Source organism: Mytilus trossulus, chromosome 13, assembly GCF_036588685.1.
Source record: "Mytilus trossulus isolate FHL-02 chromosome 13, PNRI_Mtr1.1.1.hap1, whole genome shotgun sequence".
Lineage (NCBI taxonomy): Eukaryota > Metazoa > Mollusca > Bivalvia > Mytilida > Mytilidae > Mytilus > Mytilus trossulus.
The window spans coordinates 49,741,594-49,765,888 of NC_086385.1; the positions used below are offsets into that span (position 1 = coordinate 49,741,594).

At 31.7% G+C, this 24,295-nt stretch overlaps 1 protein-coding gene across 1 annotated transcript in view; it reads left to right on the plus strand.

Annotated features, from left to right (window-relative positions):
• The window catches only part of LOC134695081 (transient receptor potential cation channel subfamily M member 1-like), a 67,590-nt gene extending 45,816 nt beyond the window's left edge, over positions 1–21,774 (plus strand). Inside the window, exons 10-16 of the mRNA XM_063556274.1 lie at positions 11,315–11,540; positions 12,869–13,162; positions 15,395–15,535; positions 15,949–16,014; positions 18,543–18,717; positions 19,944–20,097; positions 21,587–21,774. Coding sequence (XP_063412344.1) covers positions 11,315–11,540; positions 12,869–13,162; positions 15,395–15,535; positions 15,949–16,014; positions 18,543–18,717; positions 19,944–20,097; positions 21,587–21,740 — 1,210 coding nt within the window. The 3' untranslated portion in view covers positions 21,741–21,774. The remainder of the gene's footprint in view (positions 1–11,314; positions 11,541–12,868; positions 13,163–15,394; positions 15,536–15,948; positions 16,015–18,542; positions 18,718–19,943; positions 20,098–21,586) is intronic.
• Positions 21,775–24,295: the final 2,521 nt, after the last annotated feature.

The following is a 24,295-nucleotide window of genomic DNA, read 5'->3' on the forward strand; positions in this document are numbered from 1 at the left end:
TTTACTATCGTTTTAAAAGTACAGGTACAGAATGTAAAACATCAATTACACGTGCAAAGCTGAAATGGCACGAAATCAATCACCATGAAAAAAGTACAACTGTTTTAAATTACAGGTAAAACGAATGATTGTATCAATGATGTTAAAAATATTTATTTCCAGAAACATAAAAAAAAAATTGAAAAAAAGTGTTGCTCAACTTTTTTGGCTCAGTATATGTTAAATTCCTAGCGATTCTAGTAAAAGCAAATGCTCATCTGATAAACTTTGCTTTATGTCATTATGGATTAAAACATCTTTGAATTCAAACTGAGGATTCTTTTTTCTTGACAAGTCATCTATTAAATAAAAATATGTTTTTTTGTAGAGAAACAAATTGTTTCAAGATTTTAGAATTTAAATACATAGATCTTGGAATTTACATATACATTCTATAATCATATGTTTTTAATGTCCAAAATTAATTTTATCTGTATAAGTTACTGGGCCTTCACTCCCCCTTCTTATTAGGAAAGCTCTACAATTCAAGACAGTAAAATAAATTACACGATAAACAACATTGCCCCCCTCCATCTAAGCTGTCATAAAATGCTACCCAAAACTTGGTTCAACTTTGATGAATAATCAAATATGTCAATGAAATAATATAACATCATTGTGTTCTGCAATTTAAAAAAACAATTATAAATGTTTTTTTTATTTGATATTGATTTTTATATATGTTAAAAGTATATTTCACTCCATGACTCCACTCCAACACTCCACTCCATGACTCCACTCCAAAACTCCACTCCACTCCACTCCACCTTTTAGCACATGCCGAATGAGATACACGTGAATATAAATGTTAATTTGAAGTTATGTACGTAGTAAACTGATAAAAGTATTGATAAGTTGCCTAGTCAAAACGACAAGATTTCGCTAGATTATTTTAGAGAGATAAACGGATACATTTGCATACGATAACTACGTTCGAAAACAACTTTCACTTTCGTCTTTAGGAGAAAGGTCTTCAAAATTACAACTGAAGATGTTTTACGTTCCCCTTTTCTTTACTTTGGTATATAATTAATTGATCCCCCGGAGCGGCTCTAAGGATAGCTTGAAAAGGTCTTTCAAGTGCCTTCATTAATATTTATGAAAATGGCGGGAAATTTAGAATGGCCAAGGTTATTTCTAATTAAGTGTCTGGTGTTAGAATTTATTTTGTTGCGGTTAAAACCACATTTGTCAATGTGTCAGATATTTCCGACATTTTTTACCTTTGCACCTAATTAACACAAAAAGACTAGGAATTCCCAACAGTCAGCGTCGTTGTAACAAGGAATGGCAATGTATCGCATTACTATTATTTATAGATCAATACACGTACACATTTTTGAACTCATTTGCTTAAAATTTTGATATTGTAGTTTGTGTCAGACTTGCTAACTTGAGCAGTTAGATATTTTATAAAACAAGTACAAGCTAATCTGTATTTAAAAAAATAGGACAAGGGTCTCAAATAAGAATAAGAAAAGAAATTTTAAAGAAATAAAATGTTTTCGACTTATCGCCAAAAAATATAATTTGACTACCAAAAAAGTTATAAAAATGTATTCACATTGTAAAAGCACATCACCGAGTTCTCGAAATTCGAGCAAGAAAAGTGAGGTAACATTTCGAAGGTATGGAGTAAACAAAGTTATGTTCACATTGCCTATCATACTCAATCATGACAGACGAAGCCCCCAGAAGACTGATCTGACTCGTTTTAACAAAAAAAAGTTCGGGCTGGACTATCTTGCTTGACATTGATCCAACTTCTCCCCGACAATTTTTACCATGTCAATAGAATTCGAGTAGGGATCAAGAGTCCATGCACTAGGTATTCGTTGGGAAATGATAGTGTAGAGATCAAGATTGATCATCATACAAATATTTTAGGTAAACGCGGACAGAAAGTCACAGAACCAACCACTTTGACTTTGTTCTTAAAAAAGTATTTGACCATTATCAATATCTATTAAATAAATTTTAACTAAAAAGCTACTTTATATATAAAAGTTCAAAACAAAAAAAAATGTTTTCATACCCAGCCATATTAAGTTTTACCCTTGTTCTTCCGTACGTACCAAAATTTGTTTCCGTTCTCTAAGGGGACGACCATTTGATATTCTGGGGGGGGGGGGGGGGGGGTGGCAGGAGGATTTTGAAAATAAATAACTCAGCCTTGATAATTACAAAAATAAATGGTTTGTTCTTTGGTAGTTTGAAAATAAATTACCTGACTTGAAATGTATTAAAAATAAATAACTCAGCAGGTCTTTAGCTTCTTGCCAAGTTGGGCCTTCAGCGGTTCCAAAACCCTTCAAAAAAAATTTCGCCTCGCTCCGCTCGGCAATATTTATTTGACAATACTTTTGAAAAGGCTATATACGTAAACTGTAAAAACAATCTTTAATACTATGTACATTGTAAGTATGCAAAACATGTATAATAAAAGATAATTGTGGCCAAGTTTGGATTAATTTGGCCCAGTAGTTTCAGAGGAGAAGATTTTTGTAAAAGATTACCAAGATTTACGAAAAATGGTTAAACATTGACTATAAAGGACAATAACTCCTAAAGGGATCAACTGACCATTTTGGTCATGTTGATTTATTTGTAAATCTGACTTTGCTGAACATTATTGCTGTTTACAGTTTATCTCTATCTATAATAATATTCAAGATAATAACCAAAAACAGTAAAATTTCCTTGACATTATCAATTCAGGGGCAGCAACCCAACAACGGGTTGTCCGATTCTTTGTTTTTTTTTAGTTAGAAGTCAAAAACTGTATTTTACCCCTATGTTCTATTTTTAGCCATGGCGGCCATCTTTAATGGTTGGCCGGGTCACCGGACACATTTTTCAAACTTGATACCCCAATGATGATTGTGGCAAAGTTTGGTTTAATTTGGCCCAGTAGTTTCAGAGGAGAAGATTTTTGTAAAAGTTAACGACGACGGACGACGACGACGGACGACGGACGACGACGCCGGACGCAAAGTGATTGGAAAAGCTCACTTGGCCCTTCGGGCCTGTTGAGCTAGCCTAAAAACTGACATATTTTTGACTCGACCAAACTCGATCGCTTCTTGGTGTCTTCTCAACCATACACGAGTACACATGACTGCTACAAGATACAAATTGAATAAAAGGACGTACAGATCAGATATTCACATATTTCTTATTCATCACAAATACAGTATTAACATTTTAATTGGATTTTAGAGGAGGAAACAGCGTTTATAAAAAAAAAAATTGTCGAGAGATGAAAATCATTCACTGACTTTTATTGTCATATAAACATTGTAAAATTACAACCCATTGATATATAAATCTCCGTTGTAGTAGAACTTTGAAATAATACATACAAGCATAGTTGGCTTATTAAAAAGAAGATGTGTTATATGATTGCCAATGAAACAACTCTCCACAAGAGACTATAGGTTACCGTACAGCCTTCAACAAAGAGCAAAGCCCATACCGCATATATAGTCAGCTATAAAAGGCACCGAAATGACAATGTAAAACAATTCAAACGAGAAAACTAACGGCCTTTATCATAGGCTCCTGACTTGGGAAAGGCACATACATGCATAATGTGCCGGGGTTAAACATGTTAGTTGGATACGAACTCTCCCCTAACCTTGGATAGTGGTATAGTAGTAATTTTTCGAAATTCGTTTTGCCGTCATGAGGTAAAGTCTGGTAAATCACTCAGATAACATGCATGTATACGCCGTCTTTCTGGCGTCTTTACTAAAGAAATTTGTTTTAAAGCAATCACATTCCATGTATTATTTTCTTTATGTATATTAAATAAAAATCCCGATCCCAAAATTTTCAAAACGTCCATGGCATACGGGCGTTTTTTATCCGACACCTCATCTGGTATACTCTTCGTGCCACAAGACCCTTCTATTGATATTAAAGATTTGCACATCCGCAAATGAATGGCCGGGCAAAGAGAGATTTTTAACTTTTTCCCAGTCTAGCCGGACGAATAGACACTCCGTCTTTGTACTCGTTGGTCCGGTTGGTGTCTCTTTTACACATTCCCCGTTAAAACTCTAAAAAATGTCGAATGTTCAACCCTAAATCTGTAATGGTTGCATAGTGACAAAACTGCAATCTCGACTTCTGCCACATCTCAAAGGACTAAAAGACAAAGCACGTCGCTATGGATTCTTCTTCCAACCATAGCAATAGTACTCAAGAACATGTACACTAGCTTCCCTCGCTGTTCCTCTATTTATAGCGATGCTAAATTTTAATTCAAGTCAGGCCCAAATTGAATACTAACTTTTTTGCAATCTTTATAATGTTCATGTCATGTTTTTGATACTTTTCGTATTTCATCGAGCACCCATATTTTATAATTGAAGGATGGCTACAATATAGAAATAAAAAATATATTGTTTATTTTCAAATACCACAAATATCTGCCAAACACCAAATGACGGTAAATTAAACAAACAAGTTGATAGACGGCCTTCAACATTGAACAAAAGCCATACAATGTAATAAATTGCGAGGCAATTCAAACGAAGATGACCAACAGCTTTCGGTATGTTATGATAAAACATGATAGACAGATAGAAAAAATCAGGTCCCTGAAAATTTGATTTTACCCTGAACACAGAGACTTTAATTTACGGGTGACAGAATCTGTGACCCAAACAACATGGTTTTTTTATTGGTGGCACGCCCCCCCCCCCAATTTTAGGTAAACAAATGGTTGATCAAACAGGGAATCACCGAGGCATGATTGCAGCGGACCCCTCTTCGACTGCCAGTGCTCCTCCCCTTATGAAAATTTCTGGATCCGCCACTGCATGCATGGCAAAACAGAAAATAAAAGTCAGTAATAAAAGACCAGTTTAAAAACCTTTTGTTTTCTTTTAACACTGTCTATCTTATTTGACAAGTATTTACTAGACAGTTTAGAGGAAAGATTGATGTAGGTTTATGTGAAATTGGTGAGAGAAAACAATGTTGCAGGGAGGATAAAGATTGTCATTGAACTTTTTATTTCACTCTAAGTCATAAGCCCTGATTTTACACATACTTTTACAATTTTATCTCAGCATGTTATCAGTAATTTGTTACATATATAAACTTTCTCTATGGTTAACTAATTGTAACCAGATGTGTGTTGACTATGTAAACCTCTTAATGTTAAACTGTTTTATCGGGTTTTGTATAATTGGTATGTCCCTGTCCTTCCACAGGTTTCATTGTATTTTCTGCTCTCTCTGGTAAAAAATATGATGATTTTGAAAATAAAATCTGGGACTATTAGACCCCGGTGATCGATCTTTTTTCAGGTGCTTGTTATATTTAGACAGGAAAATAAAAGTCAGACCGGTTCTTTTTAAGTTGTAGTGAAACGCACTAGATTAAATAAGATCGATCGCGATCGATCTTGCTTGTGCAACGTAAATCCGAACTTGGGTGAACGCGCGCGGCCCTTGTCTTTTTTAAGATCGATTCAAATAAAGAACGATTCAGTTTCAGTCCCAGTGTAAACATGGTCTTATACTAATAGTATAATAGTCCAGATAAAATTTATAATAAGAAAAAAGTAAAAGATTGATAATGAAAATACGAATATTTATTTTACTACGTTATACAACCTTCCCTGCATTTATCTGAAAGGATTTTATTTCTCAACTTTATTTTCTATTCCTTGTATTTTTTACTTCTCGTTAACTTTATGACTTCCTATTTTTGAAAACAGTTGTTGAAGTGAATTCAGGAAAAAAAACAAAGATATACCATAAACAATTATTCCAACATCACATGCGAAAAAGCATGTAATTAATCTATCAAAACGCAGATTATCAAATCAGGAATATATCCTAGCTGTTGGCGAAAGGCTTGAAATTTATACCAACGCAATCTAGCAAAAATGCAAAAATGTCTATACTAAAAGACTACAATGAATTTGCTAGAAAATTACGATGTCGGTATATGTTCAGTCAAGAAAAAAACTGACATTCATACATTTCGTAGCAATACATGATATAAACCTGCCTCTACTTGCCATACGTTAGAAAATTATATAGAGTTAACCAAGCTTGAATTGTCTTTTCTACCAATAGAAAGAATTGTAAAAAACAATCTTACCAAGGGCGAAAGAATAGCGCTACGCAATTTGAAAAATGATGAAACAAAAGTTATAAAAAAGGCAGATAAAAATTCAAATTGTGTGATTTTAGACAAGCTAGACTACATAACAGAAGTCACAAGACAACTAAATACTCAACATTACTGCCATTAGATTCATTTAACATGGCAGAACTGAAAATTCAAGTCATTGATAAATCATTATACGATCAAGGCATAATCGACAAAATATCATTTCGATTTTTAACAAATGGTCAAAAATTAAGAGATGCACGATTAGGGAGAATTTATATTCTTCAAAAATTCACCGCCTTGAAATTGAGACGTTTAAACAAATACAACATGATGGATTAAATGAATTAAATATAATTCCACCTGTCAGACCAATTATATCACAGTGTGGTTCTGTAACTGAACTTATAGGTCATTACGTTGACTATTTTCTTATACCAATAGTTCAAAATCAGTCCAAATATATAAAAGATACTACATCGTTCATTAATATCATTGAGAAATTAAACCTATGGCAAACAGTCTGTTAGTTTCGTATGATATAACACAGATGTTTACAAATCGACCTCAAGAAGCATTATTGCGTGCGGTTGAACGAGCCTATTACAGTTTTGAAAAATCGTACTTCAAGGTCAATACTCCGCCAGTCAATGTATTAAGACATTTGTTGAGAATCATTTTAGAAAACAATGTATTTGAATTTGATGGGAAAATTTACAAACAAATAATAGGTACGGCACTTGGTGCAATTCCTTCACCGGAAATCTGTGACATACTAATGTTTGAAATAATGAATCAAACTATTTCTGCATTTCAATATAATAAAAAGACAAAATATTCTATCATGCCAGATATAGAGACGATGGATTCATAATATATAATGGAACATTAGATGAAATTATAGACTTTTTTCGTCTTGTAAATGATTATAACCCCTTATTAAAGTTCACCTATGAAATAAAAAATGTTGGATGTTGATGTTATTAAAGGTCAAAGATTTACAACATATGGCATTCTTGACCTCGAAATACATTTTAAAGAAACAAATTCTTATCTGTTTCTGCACAGAAATAGCTGTCACTCACAGCATGTGTTCAGAGGATTTATTAAAGGTGAAGCAAGACGGCGAATTAGAAATACAAGTGACCATAACAAATTAATAAACAATCAAACTAATTTCGGCTCAGGGGATATAAACTCTAAGCCGGGAATGTCTCAGTATATACCCTGTCTGAGACCTTAATAATATATAATATATATAAGACAGTAAAATGAGTAAATCAAAATATTTAATGAATATAAGATAAGATAAGATAACTTTATTAGCACTAACACATTGACAATAAATGGTTATGGCAACAAATTAAAGACTAACTACAATAACATATATACAATGAAGGAGTGACAGTGGATAATTATGAGAGAAATATATAAAAAAAATAAATGGGAAGCATATACATTATTACAGAAATCAAGTACCTTTTAATAATGAGTTTCTCACCAACAAGCATTCATTCAAATAGTTGACGACAATTTTCAATATTGTTTGGGAATTACTATTTAGAATTGATATAAGCAAGTTATATGATAAGGAAGGAAAGGAGTAGGTCCAATAAAGACCGATTTTGGCCTCAAATTTCAGTTTCATCTGACGAAAGATTTTGACCACTTATTAAACACTTAAGTCACGGTTTATTTCATATGATTCAATTAATTTATGTGAAAGATTTTAACTTAAAATAGTCATTAAAATCGATCTGATTCAAGCTCAAATATGAAAAATCTACCAAATATGCGAAAAAATGTAACTTTTTAGATGGTTTTTGTCAAAAACGAAAGTGGTCGCATCCGTGTTCATCCTCAATTTTTATATATGTTATGTATTATCATCAAATACAACTTCCATTTCAATATTTTGGATGAACACGAATGCGGCCACTTTCGTTTTACACGGAAACCATCTAAAATTTAACTAAAATGCTGGAATTGTGAAGATTTCAGTAATTTAGCATGACTTATAGGTGCTAGTGCCCAATATATGTGCATTGTATTGTCAAAAACAGCCCATATTTATGTAGCAGAACCTTGACACCATTTGCGATTATGGTCTTAAGGAAACGATGATAGTCCGTCGGAAGGGGACGATAAATGGCTGACCCGTGTTAAGAGAGAGTCATATCTCTTGAACGTTAAAGACACCCTTGTAGATTTCGAAAAAGAGTAGGCTAATGCCGCTACAAGGCAGCACTCGCACCTGCAAAGTGGAGAGGGATTAATATAAGTTGCAAAACATGTTTCCTAATCCACTGTAAATAAATATGTTTAAACTAAAATTCTACTTTCCAATAAATAACTAAAAGTTTACATTTTAACAATTTTGTAAAACTGCTATATTTTGGGGCCGAACAGATGTCTTACTGGACCTACTCCTTTGTTGTTCAATAGAACATTATCTAATTTTTTAATAAGGTTATCTCTCACATATTTATAGGAGGAACATTTTAAAAGAAAGTGAAGTTCATCTTCAATGTATCCATTGTTACAGCAAAGACATACCCTACTCTATTTTGGTATTTTTAGATATCGCCCTCTTCCAATAGATAAAGTATGAGCACTTAAAAATCTACCACTTTTGGATTTGCATTGATCAACATACGAGGGTCTTTTATTTGGTTTATAAAGTATATTAAAAAAGTTCAATTTTTTTATTTTGATTGATGTCAGTCTCTTGCTTTTGGAAAGCCATATCATTGATTCTCTCTTGGGTGGGTTTTTAATACATCTTAATATCAATAGGATTTAGATTAAAACACAGGTACCTAACAATTACAATAAATTTAAAGTAACAAAAAAGTACTATATTTTGAAAGTACATTTCCAGTACCACAGATTTTTTGTACAGAAAAAGTACCTATGCAAAAGTAGCAGTATAGGAAGCGATTTTTACGGCATTGTCATTTCTTCTCTCTAGGAAAAGTCTTGAGAGATATCTGCACCACGTTGTTTTATGAACCTTAAGTACATGTATGCCCTGCTGACTACAAATGTTGGGGTCGATTAGACTTGTAGGTTCAGCGTCCGCATAACTTCCACTTACGGAAAAGCGATTTATGTTGTACAAACGGGTATCATTATTTGCAAAAGAGTCAGTAGCAAAATACGACGACTGGGGAAAAAATCCCGTTTACTTCGTGAAAATTGTGAAATTTGCGCTAAAACAGCTTTTACTTTTAATAGTGTGCCCTTTTATACTAGTATGCTGCACATTTGGTTATTTCTTTTTCAAAGAATTATCCATCCATCTGTAAAACTGTGTTGAATATATTAAAAAAGAAAGACAAATTTTAAAATGTATAATCTTAATCTTTACGCTTTTCCAATGTAATGGGAGATAACTTATTTTTAAAATAAATATTTTCCTCTGAAACAGATATGATTGTTGACAAAAAGAGTTACATCCCATCATAAATATTATCAAAAAAGTAATACGATATTCAAGAAAAATCTGACAAAGTGAACTGTATAGAAATAAGTATATATATGATTATCATAAATATCAAATAAAAGGAAAATGTCAAAATGTCAAAATATAATTAGTTTATAATAAGGGGGATAACCAAAACTGCTTGTTTCTTAAAATATATTCTATTTGTGTTGTTGATATGTACATATGTACTTCGATAAATACATGTTGTTTAGACTATTCATAACTGGATTATTCTTTATAAAAGACGATAAAAATCTATCAATGAAATTTAGCCATTATTCAAGCTCTTGTTATTTGTTGTGTTTTGATTGAGATAAAAGATAACCAGAACGTCCATGGAAATCTGACGAAGACTTTTACTTACGTGAAAATCTCGATCTACAGGTTTAGGGATTTTCAGGATTTAAATATTGATTTACGTAAGTTGTTAATATTTTTCCAACGAAAGTTTCTTTTTTCTTCTTCTTCCTTTTGAACAATTATAATAAGCCCGATCGTAAAGTCGTCTTGTTTTCTTAATATCGTTTTCGCTCCATTTTATTTTGTACAACATGTCTTCATCTGACAGTAGTGAAGCCTTGTTGACCCTTAAGAAGAAGAATTACTTCATCATTGAAATTAAACAAGAAACATAATATAAAAAAAATGTGGTATGATTGCCAGTGAGACAACTATCCACAAAAGACCAAAATGACACAGACTTTAACAACTATAGGTCACCGTACGGCCTTCAACAATGAGCAAAGTCTATACCGCATAGTCAGCTATAAAAGGCCCCGATAAGACAATGTAAAACACGTTACTAAAAACTGGCATTAAATTTCAAATTTACCGAACAAACATTTATTAGTATAAACTTGTTATTTAATCTAAATTAAATTTCAGTTAAATCGTCTGATATTAGTAGTTTTGATAAAAAATAAACGTATACCAAAACTGGCATTAAATTTCAAATTTACCGAACAAAAATTGATCAGTATAAACTTGTTATTTAATCTAAATTAAATTTCAGTTAAATCGTCTGATATTAGTAGTTTTGATAAAAAATAAACGTATATTTAAATGACAAATTTAACGGTGATAAACAAGATTTAAACCTTTTAAATAACAAATTTAAACTGCTATTATTTTTCAAATAAATATCAAGTTTAATAACCCATAAATCGGAATTAAACTTAAAAAAATAAGAAATTTAAAAAAATTATTAAATTTTCATAAACTACTAAAATAATTCTTCATAAATCAGACCTTAAATTCAAAACTAGAAATTTAATATATGAATAAATTTTGTAAACGTATCATTTCATGCAGTGTTGTATTTTTGTCAAAATCTGATGTACAGTAGTTGTCGTTTGTTTATGTAATATATACGTGTTTCTCGTTTCTCGTTTTGTTTATATAGATTAGACCGTTGGTTTTCCCGTTTGAATTGTTTTACACTAGTAATTTTGGGGCCCTTTATAGCTTGTTATTCGGTGTGAGCCACGGCTCCGTGTTGAAGGCCGTACTTTAACCTATAATGGTTTACTTTTTAAATTGTTATTTGGATGGAGAGTTGTCTCATTGGCACTCGCACCACATCTTCCTATATCTATAGCTTAAATAAAAAACCAAACAAAATAATATGCTGAAAGTTTTTTTAAATATTGTTTTCAGATATTATGAGCAACTTGCCTACGATGTGATGACAGAACTTTATATCAAAGATAAACACAAAGCCAGACAACTTTTAGTTCAGAAAGTTCAGAGATATGGAAATACAACACTTTTCGAACTGTCCCAACATAATCACCTAATGAAGTTTGTTGAACACACTGCATGTCAAACTAAATTGGATATCATTTGGAAGGGGAATATTCTACCTTATACTTCCCACGCCAAGGTATTTTTAAAACTCCTTTATGGATTTTTATATTAAGACATGATTTGTATGTCTTTGGTTCTATGTAGAATAAATGTAAAATGCTAGGATTGTAGTGGATTTATGCCCTAAGAGGATACAACTAGTTCTACACGATACATAACTATCGTAACTGTCGTTTTCAAAAATATGAGCACTTATTTTGTTTTGGTTGAAATATCATGAAATAAAGGCGGCGTTTTACTTACAGTCATACTTTATTGACCAACACGAAACGTTCCTATTTGTGGACCATTATCCATTTCTACCTTAACATATGTTATTATTTAGAGGTAACAGTAGTTTACTACAGGTTGTCAAGTCTCATTTAGACCCCATTGGAGATACATGTACAAATCAAATTCTGGCTTTACATTCATCAGAAACGCTTGAAGCCGAATATTTGAAAGTTAAAAATTAAGAAGAACCAAATCAGTTGAGTACATATAGGACCCAAAAGGTGCTTTGTAAACTATTTGGGAATAATATCAAGTTCCAAAAAGTATCCAAAACAATCAAAATATTTTCAAATCTTGTAGCAAAAAAGCATCACGACAATTAGAAAGTAAAATCACAAAAATACTGAACTCAGAGGAAAATCAATTTGGAAAGTCCATAATCACATGGCAAAATCAAAAAAACAAAACGCATCAAAAACGAATGGACAAGAACTGTCATATTCCTGACTTGGTACAGGCATTTTCAAATGTAGAAAATGGTGGATTAAACCTGGTTCTATAGCGCTAACCCTCTCACTTTAATAACAGTCTCATCAAATTCCGTTACATTTACATGATGCGTTAAATAAACAGTCACAATCAATAAAATAGTCAAAATATGGGAACATCAGTCATCATCGTATAACAATTTAACAGGACACAACAACATCTACTATCTACGAACACATGGACTGATTTGAGTGTCTGACGTCAGAAAAATTATATACGTCACATAAATTTGTCGTTCAATGTGCATACAATAGTTATCCAAAGTACCTGGATTATAAACAATTTTAAATTTTACATAGGCAACACGATGAAATACATGAAATTATAGGTAATAAAACTAGTAAAGATATTCTTCTACAGTAAAGATGTGCATTTTTGTTTCTACTGAAAAAGATTCTTAAATTGTTACGAAACTTTTAAAGATGTTTTGTTTATCTTTTCATTTTTTATGAGCCACTTGTTTTGAATGTTGATATAGTCTATATCAATTACTCATTTAACTCACTGTTGACAAAAGAGAAAATTGTAAATATATATTGTCATCTTTAAGTATTAATTATATGCATACATTTAATTGTTTAGATTATTGTTGCTGCTTTTGTACCATTCATGATACAAAGCATAATGATTCAAGATGAAAAAGACAAAAATGGAGAATATCCACCCCAAAGAGCAAACAGCCGATATACTTCACATGAGCAGAGAGACTTTCCAAATGTTAATTCAAAATGGTCATCAAAATCTGGAATTGAGTCTAATAAAATGCAAAATCAATCAAGCTTAGCAGAACAATGGAATGAAATTGAGTTTCATCAAAGAATAAAAAATGTTTATTACTTTTACAACTCACCTGTTACAAAATTTATTTTTAGTTTGGTAAGTGTAAGTTATACTTATTTTCATAAAAAGAAAAAAAAACGTATAATTTGAAGAATACTAAAACATTTGAATATCAATTTAAGTTACTGTATTAAAGGATAGCTACTTTATTAGCGTTGACTCTTTGCTAACGCATTATCTCTTTTATGTCATGATTGCCGAAATTCAACATGATAAACTGCGTCAAGTATTATATATTTTAAACATACCGTAAACTCATCAAAGTTGAAATGTATTTTTGTGAAGTGATACCAAGCAGCCTATAAAGAAGGGATGTTGATAAATACTTATAAAATTGTCACGAGACCAGCTATCTACCGTTAAAGAAGCAAAAAATAAAGTGAATGTTGATATCGATCATACGATAAATGGTCAGGAACCAGCCAAATGTTTTATTGAACTGATGTAATACCGGTTCAATACCACGCAAAATTACTAACACCAAAAAAAAAAAAAACCCACTGGTATCCGATTAAGGTGACTGATGATGCGGATTTTTAACGACATTGACTGGCTATTAAGACTTCCAACGGTTTATTAAGGTGGCTATGATGTCTTACTCCATCTTAGATTTCGAAATAGCAGATAAAAATTGATCCTGATTTTTCATGAAATATGCAAATTTCGAGAGTAATATGTATTTCATTTGTTAGACTATTTTTTTTAGTTAATATAGCAATTTATGTGATTTATCATATGTACGGCTGTATTTGACAAAAACTGAATATTTGTTATTTTTTTTCAACTTTGTCACATATGGAGAGATATCTCAGAAAAAGCAACTTTTACATTAGAATGTGTTGTGAATTTACCTATTTTATCATTTTACAATCAAACATTTTTTACCCTATTTTTTTTCTTATCTCAAGACAAAAAAGTAAAATCAACTTAGAGGAAAATCTAGTCGGAAAGTCCACAATCGCATGGCAAAATCAAATAACCAAAATACATTAAAAACCAATGGACAAGAACTGTCATATTTCTGACTTGGTACAGGCATTTTCAAATGTAGAAAATGATAGATTAATCCTGGTTTTATAGCGCTAACCCTCTAACTTTGATGACAGTCTCATCAAATACTGTTATATTTACAATGATGCGTGAACTAAACAGACATACCGTTGGTTTTCCCGTTTGAATGGTTTTACACTTAGTCTAGTAATTTTGGGGCCTTTATATATTGTTGTTCGGTGTGAGCCAAGGCTCCGCGTTGAAGGCCGTACTTTAACCTATAATGGTATACTTTTTAAATTGTTATTTGGATGGAGAGTTGTCTCATTGGCACTCACACCACATCTTCCTATATCTATAATCAATAAAATAGTCAAAACATGGGTACAGAATTCATCATCGTGTTACAATTTTAAAAGGAACAATTTAATATAACACAAAAACCTCTTTCTACAAACACATTCATTGATTCGCGTGTCTGACGTCAGAAAATTGTATACGTCACATATATTTGTCTTTTAATGTATGTACAAACAATTTCAAAATTTCACGTCGGCAAAAATATCATACAGGGTTAAAAAAAGTATGTAAGAATTAATTTCAGAAAATATCGAGATTCAAAATAGTCCAAAAGTTAAAAGCTATCTTATATTTTGTCTTTTAAAATTATATCGTTTAGTTTTCTTTTTATCACAAAAAATTGGGGTCATCATTATCTATACAAAATCTGACAATTGTGCAAACTCTGTAGCGTGAAAAACCCAAACTTTTTATTGAGCATGTTATACACTACATTTTGACAAATTATAAAGAATTTCTATAGATTTTAATTTAGACATATTCAAAATGTAAATTTAATAATTATTATGACGCAGAAATAGTCTTACTATTTCACTTCATTACCAGTCCCCGATGTTTTAATGCAATATTCCCTGAATATATTATTATCCTTTAATTCGTAACATATATCAAATCCATTTTTACAGATTGTAAGTATTCAAACTTATTTGTGTTCTATCTTGTTTGTGTTCATTTAGGTCAATTGAACTAAAAAACGTGGTGAAATTATATTTTAAAATTTTGTTTTGAAAACAACTGACGTAAAATTGTTATCATCTAATTATTAAATATTTAATTCACTGTGCTAGGTACAACATGTTTAACAATAAACAACAGGCAATGCACACACAAATATAGCAAGAAACAGATAAAATCATTTGATCGAACCAATACCCTTTACATACATGACATTTAATTATTTATACATTATTTTTTCAGCTGGCATATAATGCATTCCTTGTGGTTTTTTCCTTGTTTGTGCTAACAGATTTACACCCGGTGTTTGAAGGAGGAATATCTTATAAAGAATATATTATATTTGGATGGGCAACATCTATGATGACAGAAGAACTGAGACAGGTAAAACGTAAAATCACAAAAATACTGAACTTAGAAGAAAATCAATTCGGAAAGTCAATAAGAAAAATTCAAAAAAAGCACTTAAGCCATTTCGTGCGTCCGAACAGATTCAGTTTATGTTTGACCAAATAGATTATCAGCGACAATAAAAAAAGATTCAATCACAAAAGACACATACAAAACCTGTGGAAACAACATGAGCACACAAAAGACACCATGGCTAAAAATTAAAAAGACGAAATAACAAAACAGAAGAACAATAAAAAAGCTGATAACTGAGTTTCATTAACCGCCACCCTTCTCGTCCTCACCCTCAAAAACGTAAACTAAACACAAACGATAACATATGGTTGCAAACTAGCTAGATGATCTTCATTCCTTTCTTGATTTACATATGTATTTATATTTTGTAGGCGTTTGTTTTGAATTCTGCCCTCTTGAAGTATATCACATGGTTCAAGTTTTGGACAATTTTTGAGGTATTCATGTACTCTCTTTTTTACACATCTGTTCTTCTTCGATTGACCTTATCAGGTGACGATTTTTTTTACGCACGTGCGATGTATGCAATTACACTTGGAATATTTATACTGAACAGTATGCAGTTCTTTATCGTTTCAACGGCCATTGGTCCTAAAGTGATTATGATTGGAAGATTGGTGAGTAGTTTAGTATTTATTTATAGTATTTTGTTTCTTTCTTGTTGTTTTGAATATCTTTAAAATTATCACACATACATAATATAGGAGCTTCTTTTACGTATAAATATGTGTTTATCTACAAATAGTTATAAGAGGTATCAGGCTTATAATTTGATACGCCAGACGCCCATTTTGTCTTCATAAGACTTATGAGTGAGGCTCAGATAAAAAAAAATATCAATATGTGGGGTATTCAACTTTGTACTTTATCTAGCTTTTTCACATGTTTTGTTTTTCAACTTTTGATCTTCAGTGCTGTACAACTTTGTACTTTTTTCACTTTTGATCTTTTATATCTGGGCGTCACTGGTGAGTCTTGTGTGGACGAGGCGCGTTTTTGGCGTATTGAATTTTAAACCTGATGCTATTAATCATTTGTTTCTTTGTCTAATATGTTCTCCTATTTATTTGTATTGTAGTCCTGTAATATTATGTTGTCATTTCAATGTTATATTTAACTTTGCCATTAAAGTGCGAGGTTTGGCATGCCACAAAACCAGGTTCAACCCACCATTTTTATTCCCCTTTAAAAAAAATGTCCTGTACCAAGGCAGGAAGATGGCCATTGTTATATTATTGTTCGTTTCCGTGTGTGTTGCATTTTAACGTTGTTTCATTTATTTTCTCTTATTTTTGAGATATTAAGATAAGACGTGGTACGGTATTTGTCTATCCCAAATTCATGTATTTGGTTTTGATGTTATATTTGTTATTCTCGTGGTATTTGGTCTGATGCTTGGTCCGTTTCTGTGTGTGTTGTGTTTCGGTGTTGTGTCGTTGTTCTCCTCTTATATTTAATGCGTTTCCCTCGGTTTTAGTTTGTTACCACGATTTTGTTTTTTGTCCATGGATTTATGAGTTTTGAACAGCGGTATACTACTGTTGCCTTTATTTATTCTTCACTATAGATTGTTTTAAACAGAAAACATGTGTCTAGCGAACAAGATATAAAGCCTGGTATCTATTTATTACATGTTATTAAGTTTGAACAAATATTTCAATACACCGCCGACAGCTTAGATAAAACAATGTAATGTGACGTCATGATAGTGGGAGGTACACAATTCTTTGTATAAGACAATACCCACAGCACGATCTACATATATTGGATTAGTAATAATAGACAATACACAAAGCACGGTCTACATATATTGGATTAGTAATAATAGACAATACACACAGCACGATCTACATATATTGGATAGGTAATCATAAGTAATAGACAATACACACAGCACGGTCTACATATATTGGATAGGTAATACTAGACAATACACACAGCAAGGTCTACATATATTGGATAGGTAATAATAGACAATACACACAGCCCGATCTACATATATTGGATAGGTCGGTCATAATAGACAATACACACAGCGCGATCTACATATATTGGAAAGGTAATGATAGACAATACACACAGCACGGTCTACATATATTGGATAGGTAATAATAGACAAAACACACTGCACGATCTACATGTATTGAATAGGTAATAATAGACAAAACACACAGCACGATCTACATATATTGGATAGGTAATTATCAAACGTGATGGATTATCTTGAATAAGATGCAATGAAACAGTTAACGGATGGTTATTTCAACAAAAAACAACAATTTCTCATTTTATACACTTACATTTCTTTAATTCCTAATTTGATTATACAAGTGCATTAAAATGTGTACCGTAAATTGTATTATCACAATTTTATATACCTAAAAAAAAGAAAAGATGTATGATTTTCTGCTGATTATAGTAATCAGTGTTCCAAACTTGAAAGCGCACATTGCACTAGATATTTGTATTTTATTTCAGTACAGTTATCGAACATCTGATTACCATATCGAATGTATTAATATAACATAGACAGACTGAGCAAAAAAGCCAGGCTGTTAATAAAATGTACCAATATTGTTTTTTATCCAGCTATTTTCAATTTATAATTTTACGTTTAGTTTTGTTTTACCCTAAAGCCGTTGATTTTCTTTTCTTATGAAGTCGATATGGTTTTAAATGCGAACCTTGAAGATGGCTCCAAAATTGACCATTACTATTTTATCTATTTACATTTTCCAGTTTGTTAGAAATAGTCGCAGAATTAGCATATCTTCGATTAACGGATTAAACATTACGCTTAGTTGTTGATGTATGTTAGCATTAAACTTGTCTAGACAACGACAACTATAAAAAAAACCTTGAGTTTGTTTTATATTATAGTGTAATTTAATTGTGTATAGATTGACAAATTATTTTCATAGTTTGTCGTTTTTGATATGAACAACAATATATATTTTGGTTTCAGATTTTTGACATAATTTTCTTTGTGTTAATATTTGCCGTGTTCGTATTTGGGTTTGGTATCATTTACCATGCAATCATGTACCCGAACTCAGAACCAGGATATTTACTCTTTAAAGAGATTATTTACATTCCATACTGGCAGTTATATGGAGAACTGTTTTTAGATACATTTCAAGGTAATACTTTGACGTAATGATTCTTTGTTCTCGAACTGTAGGTTTAATTTGTCTAAAAACTTAGATAATAATATCTGTGCAGATTCATGTGTTTAGACTCTTCAAACTGAATGCAGATTACTTTTAGCAAGGCTGCTCAAATAGTCTGACGACACACGGAGAAATAATCGTGAGCATGATAGATTCAATCGCTTAGTAATTTATTTAGTTATCTTGTCTACATATAACACTAAGAAAGTATGGTATGCTCGCCGAATGAGTTAATTATCAACCAAAACACTTAAAGACTACAGGAAAAAAGTGAAAAATAAAATATCAGTGTAAGGCTTGAAAAAAGTGTTAAATCCAAGTTTATAGTTAGTGGTATTAACACAGTACTAACAAATGTGTGGGAATGCAAAAAAAAAAACAGTGGCGGTCTGGTCTTTACTTAATGCATGCAGTAGTATTAATGACACAAAAAACAAACCGGAGAATTAATGTTTAATACCACATGTAAAATGTTAATAACAATAACAAAAAGACAGAACTAATAGATCTGGAAAACTGCTGTTCTAATTGAAAATTTGCCCATTAATGTGAATTATAATCATCCTCCGATTCACAAGTCTTACTCAGTATAAATTACGAAGACGCTTCTTTTTGGAAGCTGTCCTTCGCCATTATGGAGTCATTTTTTTCACAAGATAAACATTTTCTAGAAACAAGTAGAATAAGCAGACTTAAAATCTTTGCAAGATATTTGATAATTTAATAATTTTTAATAAAATATCTTTATTCTTCGAATGTTAATGAATACCGGATCTGCTTTCCTTTGATCAGCTCAAAACCCCCGTTTAGTTGGTTGGTTCGTGATGCTCTGTCTTTGGTTTCCTATGGTTTGTTTTGTATTTTATTGTTTGTCATCAAATCGTTTAAAAGAAGTAAAACCACAAAAATACTGAACATAAAGAAAAATCTAATTGGAAAGTTAAGGTACCTCTGGTATTGTTCTTTACAATATCATATATATATATATATATATATATATAAACGTAGATCTGGTATGATTGCCAATGAGACAACTATCCACAAAAGACCAAAATGACACAGACATTAACAACAATAGGTCACCGTAGCTAATATATAAGGTCCCGATATGACAATATAAAACAATTCAATCGAGAAAACTAACGGCCTTATTTGTGTAAAAAAATGAACCTACCATTTTGTTTCATGATGGACAGGAACGGAAACAGACTGTACAAAAGATCCGGCACTGTATAGGAATGGAACAATGGCAAGATGCCCGGAAGTCAGTGAAATAAATTATATGTTATTAGCTATTTATACGGTTTTGACGCATATCATTCTCGTCAATTTTCTCATAGCAATGTTTTCGTAAGTATTTGATAGACAAGCATATTCAGTATTTATGCTTGTTTTGGTTTATTAACAGAACAAATTAAGAATGAGTTCAAATTTTACGAGATCAATGCCCAATATGGGATTAGTTTATATAAAAAAAATAATTAAACATTTGATAGGTTCCAATATTTTTATTTTCTTATTTGAAAGCATATGATGTCACGAAAACTCATGGGGTTAATTGTCCTAAACTTTTTAATTAGACTATTTTCCGGATTTGTTATCGCATAAGCAACACGACGGGTGCCACATATAGAGCAGGATATGCTTACCCTTCCGGAGCACCTGATATCACCCCTAGTTTTTGGTGGGGTTCGTGTTGTTTACTCTTTGGTTTATGTTGTGTCATGTGTACTATTGTTTGTCTGTTTGTCTTTTTCATTTTTAGCCATGGTTGTGTCAGTTTGTTTTAGGTTTATGAGTTTGACTGTCCCTTTAGTATCTTTCGTCCCTCTTTTCAAAAGATAGTAGCATATAGTGTGAACTTAAACTCGGCAGGTTAATGAAATGTTCACTGAGGGTGGTTAACTCACAAGCTGAAAACAGCCGACGGACTGAATATTAAGTAAAATAATCTGTAAAAAAAGTGTTTAATCTTAATAACTCTACACGCAATGATTTGCGATTGTATCTAGACATTTTATTTTATTACCGGTCAAATCCAGAGTTGAGATATCGTAACAACAGCATGGAAGCTATATTGACTTTCTGAAATCAACACCTTCCTCAAAATCTCTATCAAAATAGATTATGCAAATTTTATCCGTACAAAAAAGGAACAATGTAAATACACCAAGATCATAATTTTGCTTATGAGTAGTACAAACGGTGTGGTAGAGTCTCATATTATAAAAGAAAGGCGAACTCTACCAAAGGAATATTCAAAACCATAAGTCGAAGACAAAAGGATAATCACATGGCACCAATAAAAAAAAATCAAGCGACGAATAACTGTACAAAGACAGGCATGGAAAACAAAATAAAAACAAAACGCACCCTACCACAAACCGGATGATCTATAGTGCTTCGGAAAAGACGTAAGACTGAACGATTGAATTATAATCATATTTACTTCTCCTGTAATACTAATTGTCGATTGTGTTGATCTACAAATTTTAATTTACTTGCTTATTTGGACATCGCCTTGGCGGCCTTCCTATCTGAATGACCCATGCCTTATTGTCAACATAGCTATTGACTGTGTTATGTTGTTTTTCTTTTACACTCAATACGGTTGAAATTTTGGAAGTGCAAATTTTGCAGTGTATTTTGATTAACTTCTTGGTTTTCCATGTTCTTACCTTTTTTTGATAACTGCATCATGTGAAATAAATTATTTCCGTAGGTACCAAACACTGCTGTCTACAAAGATATTCTAATATTTGGACAAAATGAAATGTTTTACAAAACATCAAGTCTAGTTTTCGTAATGGTTAATTTTTTTCATGTCTTATTTTGTCAGGCACACATTTTCAAGGTCTCAAGACAACAATGAACTGGTTTGGAAGTTTCATCGATTTTCGCTTGTCCAAGAGTATTATGACAGGTGTCTTTTGGTACCACCGCTGATAATACTAAATCACACGAAGAGAGCTTTCTTTTTTTATCGTAGATAAATGTTGCCATGTCAGTAACACAAAGCAAGTTAATGTTTTCAGTAAGTACATGTACAACAATTATTATTTTCTCATCATAGGGCATTTAAATTAAATGATAACAGAATATAGACGGATATAATGATGCAATTTGCATATTTATATCATGATTTGGACAATTATATTAAAAATGACATATTAAATACTTGAGCGCTACTGAAAAGTAGCTACTAAAAATATCATACTTAAACTGCAACGAGATAAGAATACGTCTGGACAAAACAAGTTATGTTAATTACTGAGCAAAAAAGTAAAAGTTAAATCCCATGAAATAAAAAATCGGGTTAGAAAGTGTTTACTTATCAGAACTGTCCAAGTTGCCCTTCCTCTCGCAGTTTCTGGGATTTAGTTACCTTATTAATAATTTGTTTACTACGTAGTAATCCTGATGTCTTTGATAAGTATTTTTCTCTTTCGGGTATTCGATTAATAATTTGAATTCGTATCACATGTGTATAGCAGGAAACCATTCATAGACTAGAAAGTTTACCTTGCTGGGGCCTAACATTTTTGGATTGATAAAAACATATAGTAAACCTTATGATGTTAAATCCAGTTTGAATTAAAATCACTATACGTTAATCAAAAATAAATTGAACGGAATCATATACCCACGTTATATATCCTTCATGTTTGTTTTGTATTAAACAATACCTCATTTTATAATAATGTTCATACACTTTATTCCAGACCAAAAAATAAAGCAGTGTTTCAGTAGTAGTCAGAAAACTTGTTAAATGTTATGCAACAGTATGTAAATGAAATAGTCTTTTGCAGATCTTTTATGATATTATTCTGTGCAAAGCACAAACATGTCGTCATTCAATCAAAAGTCAACAAAACATTTGAACAGACGTTAACAGACATGTCAGTAACGACACTGTCATTAAATGTAGCATATTTTGGTATTGGTATTGATTTATTCATAAGGTCTTTGCATCGCTAATAAACACATTTATTCCAAAACCAGTTGTAAGCGTGACGCGCTCTATGTTTTTCCTATATGTTTTATAATGTATGATACTAAACCCCAAACAGAAGGGGTTGTGCTTTATTGTCATATGATGAAGACCTATTATTTCAATTAGTTTGATTGAGGTATGGAGCTGGTATGTCAGTAGCTTCTAGTAGTTCTTTATTAATGTAGTCATCTCTGCCATTTTGCTTAGTTTCTTTTGTTACCTTTTCTGACTCGAAAATCATTTAAGCTAAATTTTACTGTATTTATTGCTGTGTGATTGTTTTTGTACGTTGTCCAGATGTATAGGGGAGGGTTTAAATCTCACAAAACATGTTTAATCCCGGCGATTTGTTGTGACTGTCCCAAGTAAGGATCCTTTTGCCTTTGTTAGTCTTATTTTGTATGTCTTTTTTTAAAATGTAGTTCATTGATATGTTTAGAAGTTTATTGTAACGTCAGTTTTCACAAAACTAGTACATATTTTTGTTCTGGGGTCATCTGAATCACACCTCGGGGTACCAAATATTTTCGCTGTGTCGAAGACCCATGGGTGGCTTTTGACTGTTTTCTGCTCGGGTTTGTGTCACTTTGACATGTCCCCTTTTAATTTTTTAATTTTACGCTTTTATATTGTTACGTTATAAATGTGTATTGTATGCCTGTTCGTGCAAAACATGGTTTTAAGGAGGAATACTTTATCATTATCGTTACCATTTTGAGGAACCTAATTTATATTATTGATGACATTCTGCTACCACACTGTAAGCTGCCTAGTCAGCTGGTACCATATAAAATATGTTTTTGAAGTATATTTCTCGTCATTATTGTACAAAATCGACACAATGATTGTACAAAATCGTAAAGATTGTATCTGCATATTGTCGTTTAGAAAACAAATTATGAGCTTTATCATAAATACCAACGAGATGAGGATACAACTATCCATAGACCAAAAACAAAAATACCAAAAATACCGAATCCAAAGTAATTCCAAACGAAAATTATTTCATCAAATGGCAAAATTAAAAGCCCAAAATCATCAGAGGAATAGAAAAAAAATGTCACATTCCAGACTTAGTACATGCAAATTAACAAGAAACGAAAGACAACAAGTTGTCGTATGGCCTTTAACAAATAAAGAAATCCATATCTTTCTACAAATCATTACCAAATAAATATATGATTGTCAATTATTCAACCAACAACAATCCACTAGAGACTAAAGGGATTTAAACTACTGTAGCGGTGTTCGCCAACAGTGAACAAAACCTATACATACAGTAAATAAACAAAGGCTCCGGACAGAAAAAAATGATAAAACATATCAAAACAGAAATCAAAAGGCCTGATTTATGTTAAAACAAAAATCGTATTACAGCTTATACATATAATAGCCACAAACAAAAAGCATAAAAGGTAAAACACTTTTAAAATGTGGGAGGATAAAAAAAAGAACTCACATTTAAAATAAACGTAATTCATGGCCGTGAAGTTTAAATACGTAAGATGTTACATTTAATGAATTTCAGTTTTCTATTTGTTTTGCAAGGAATTG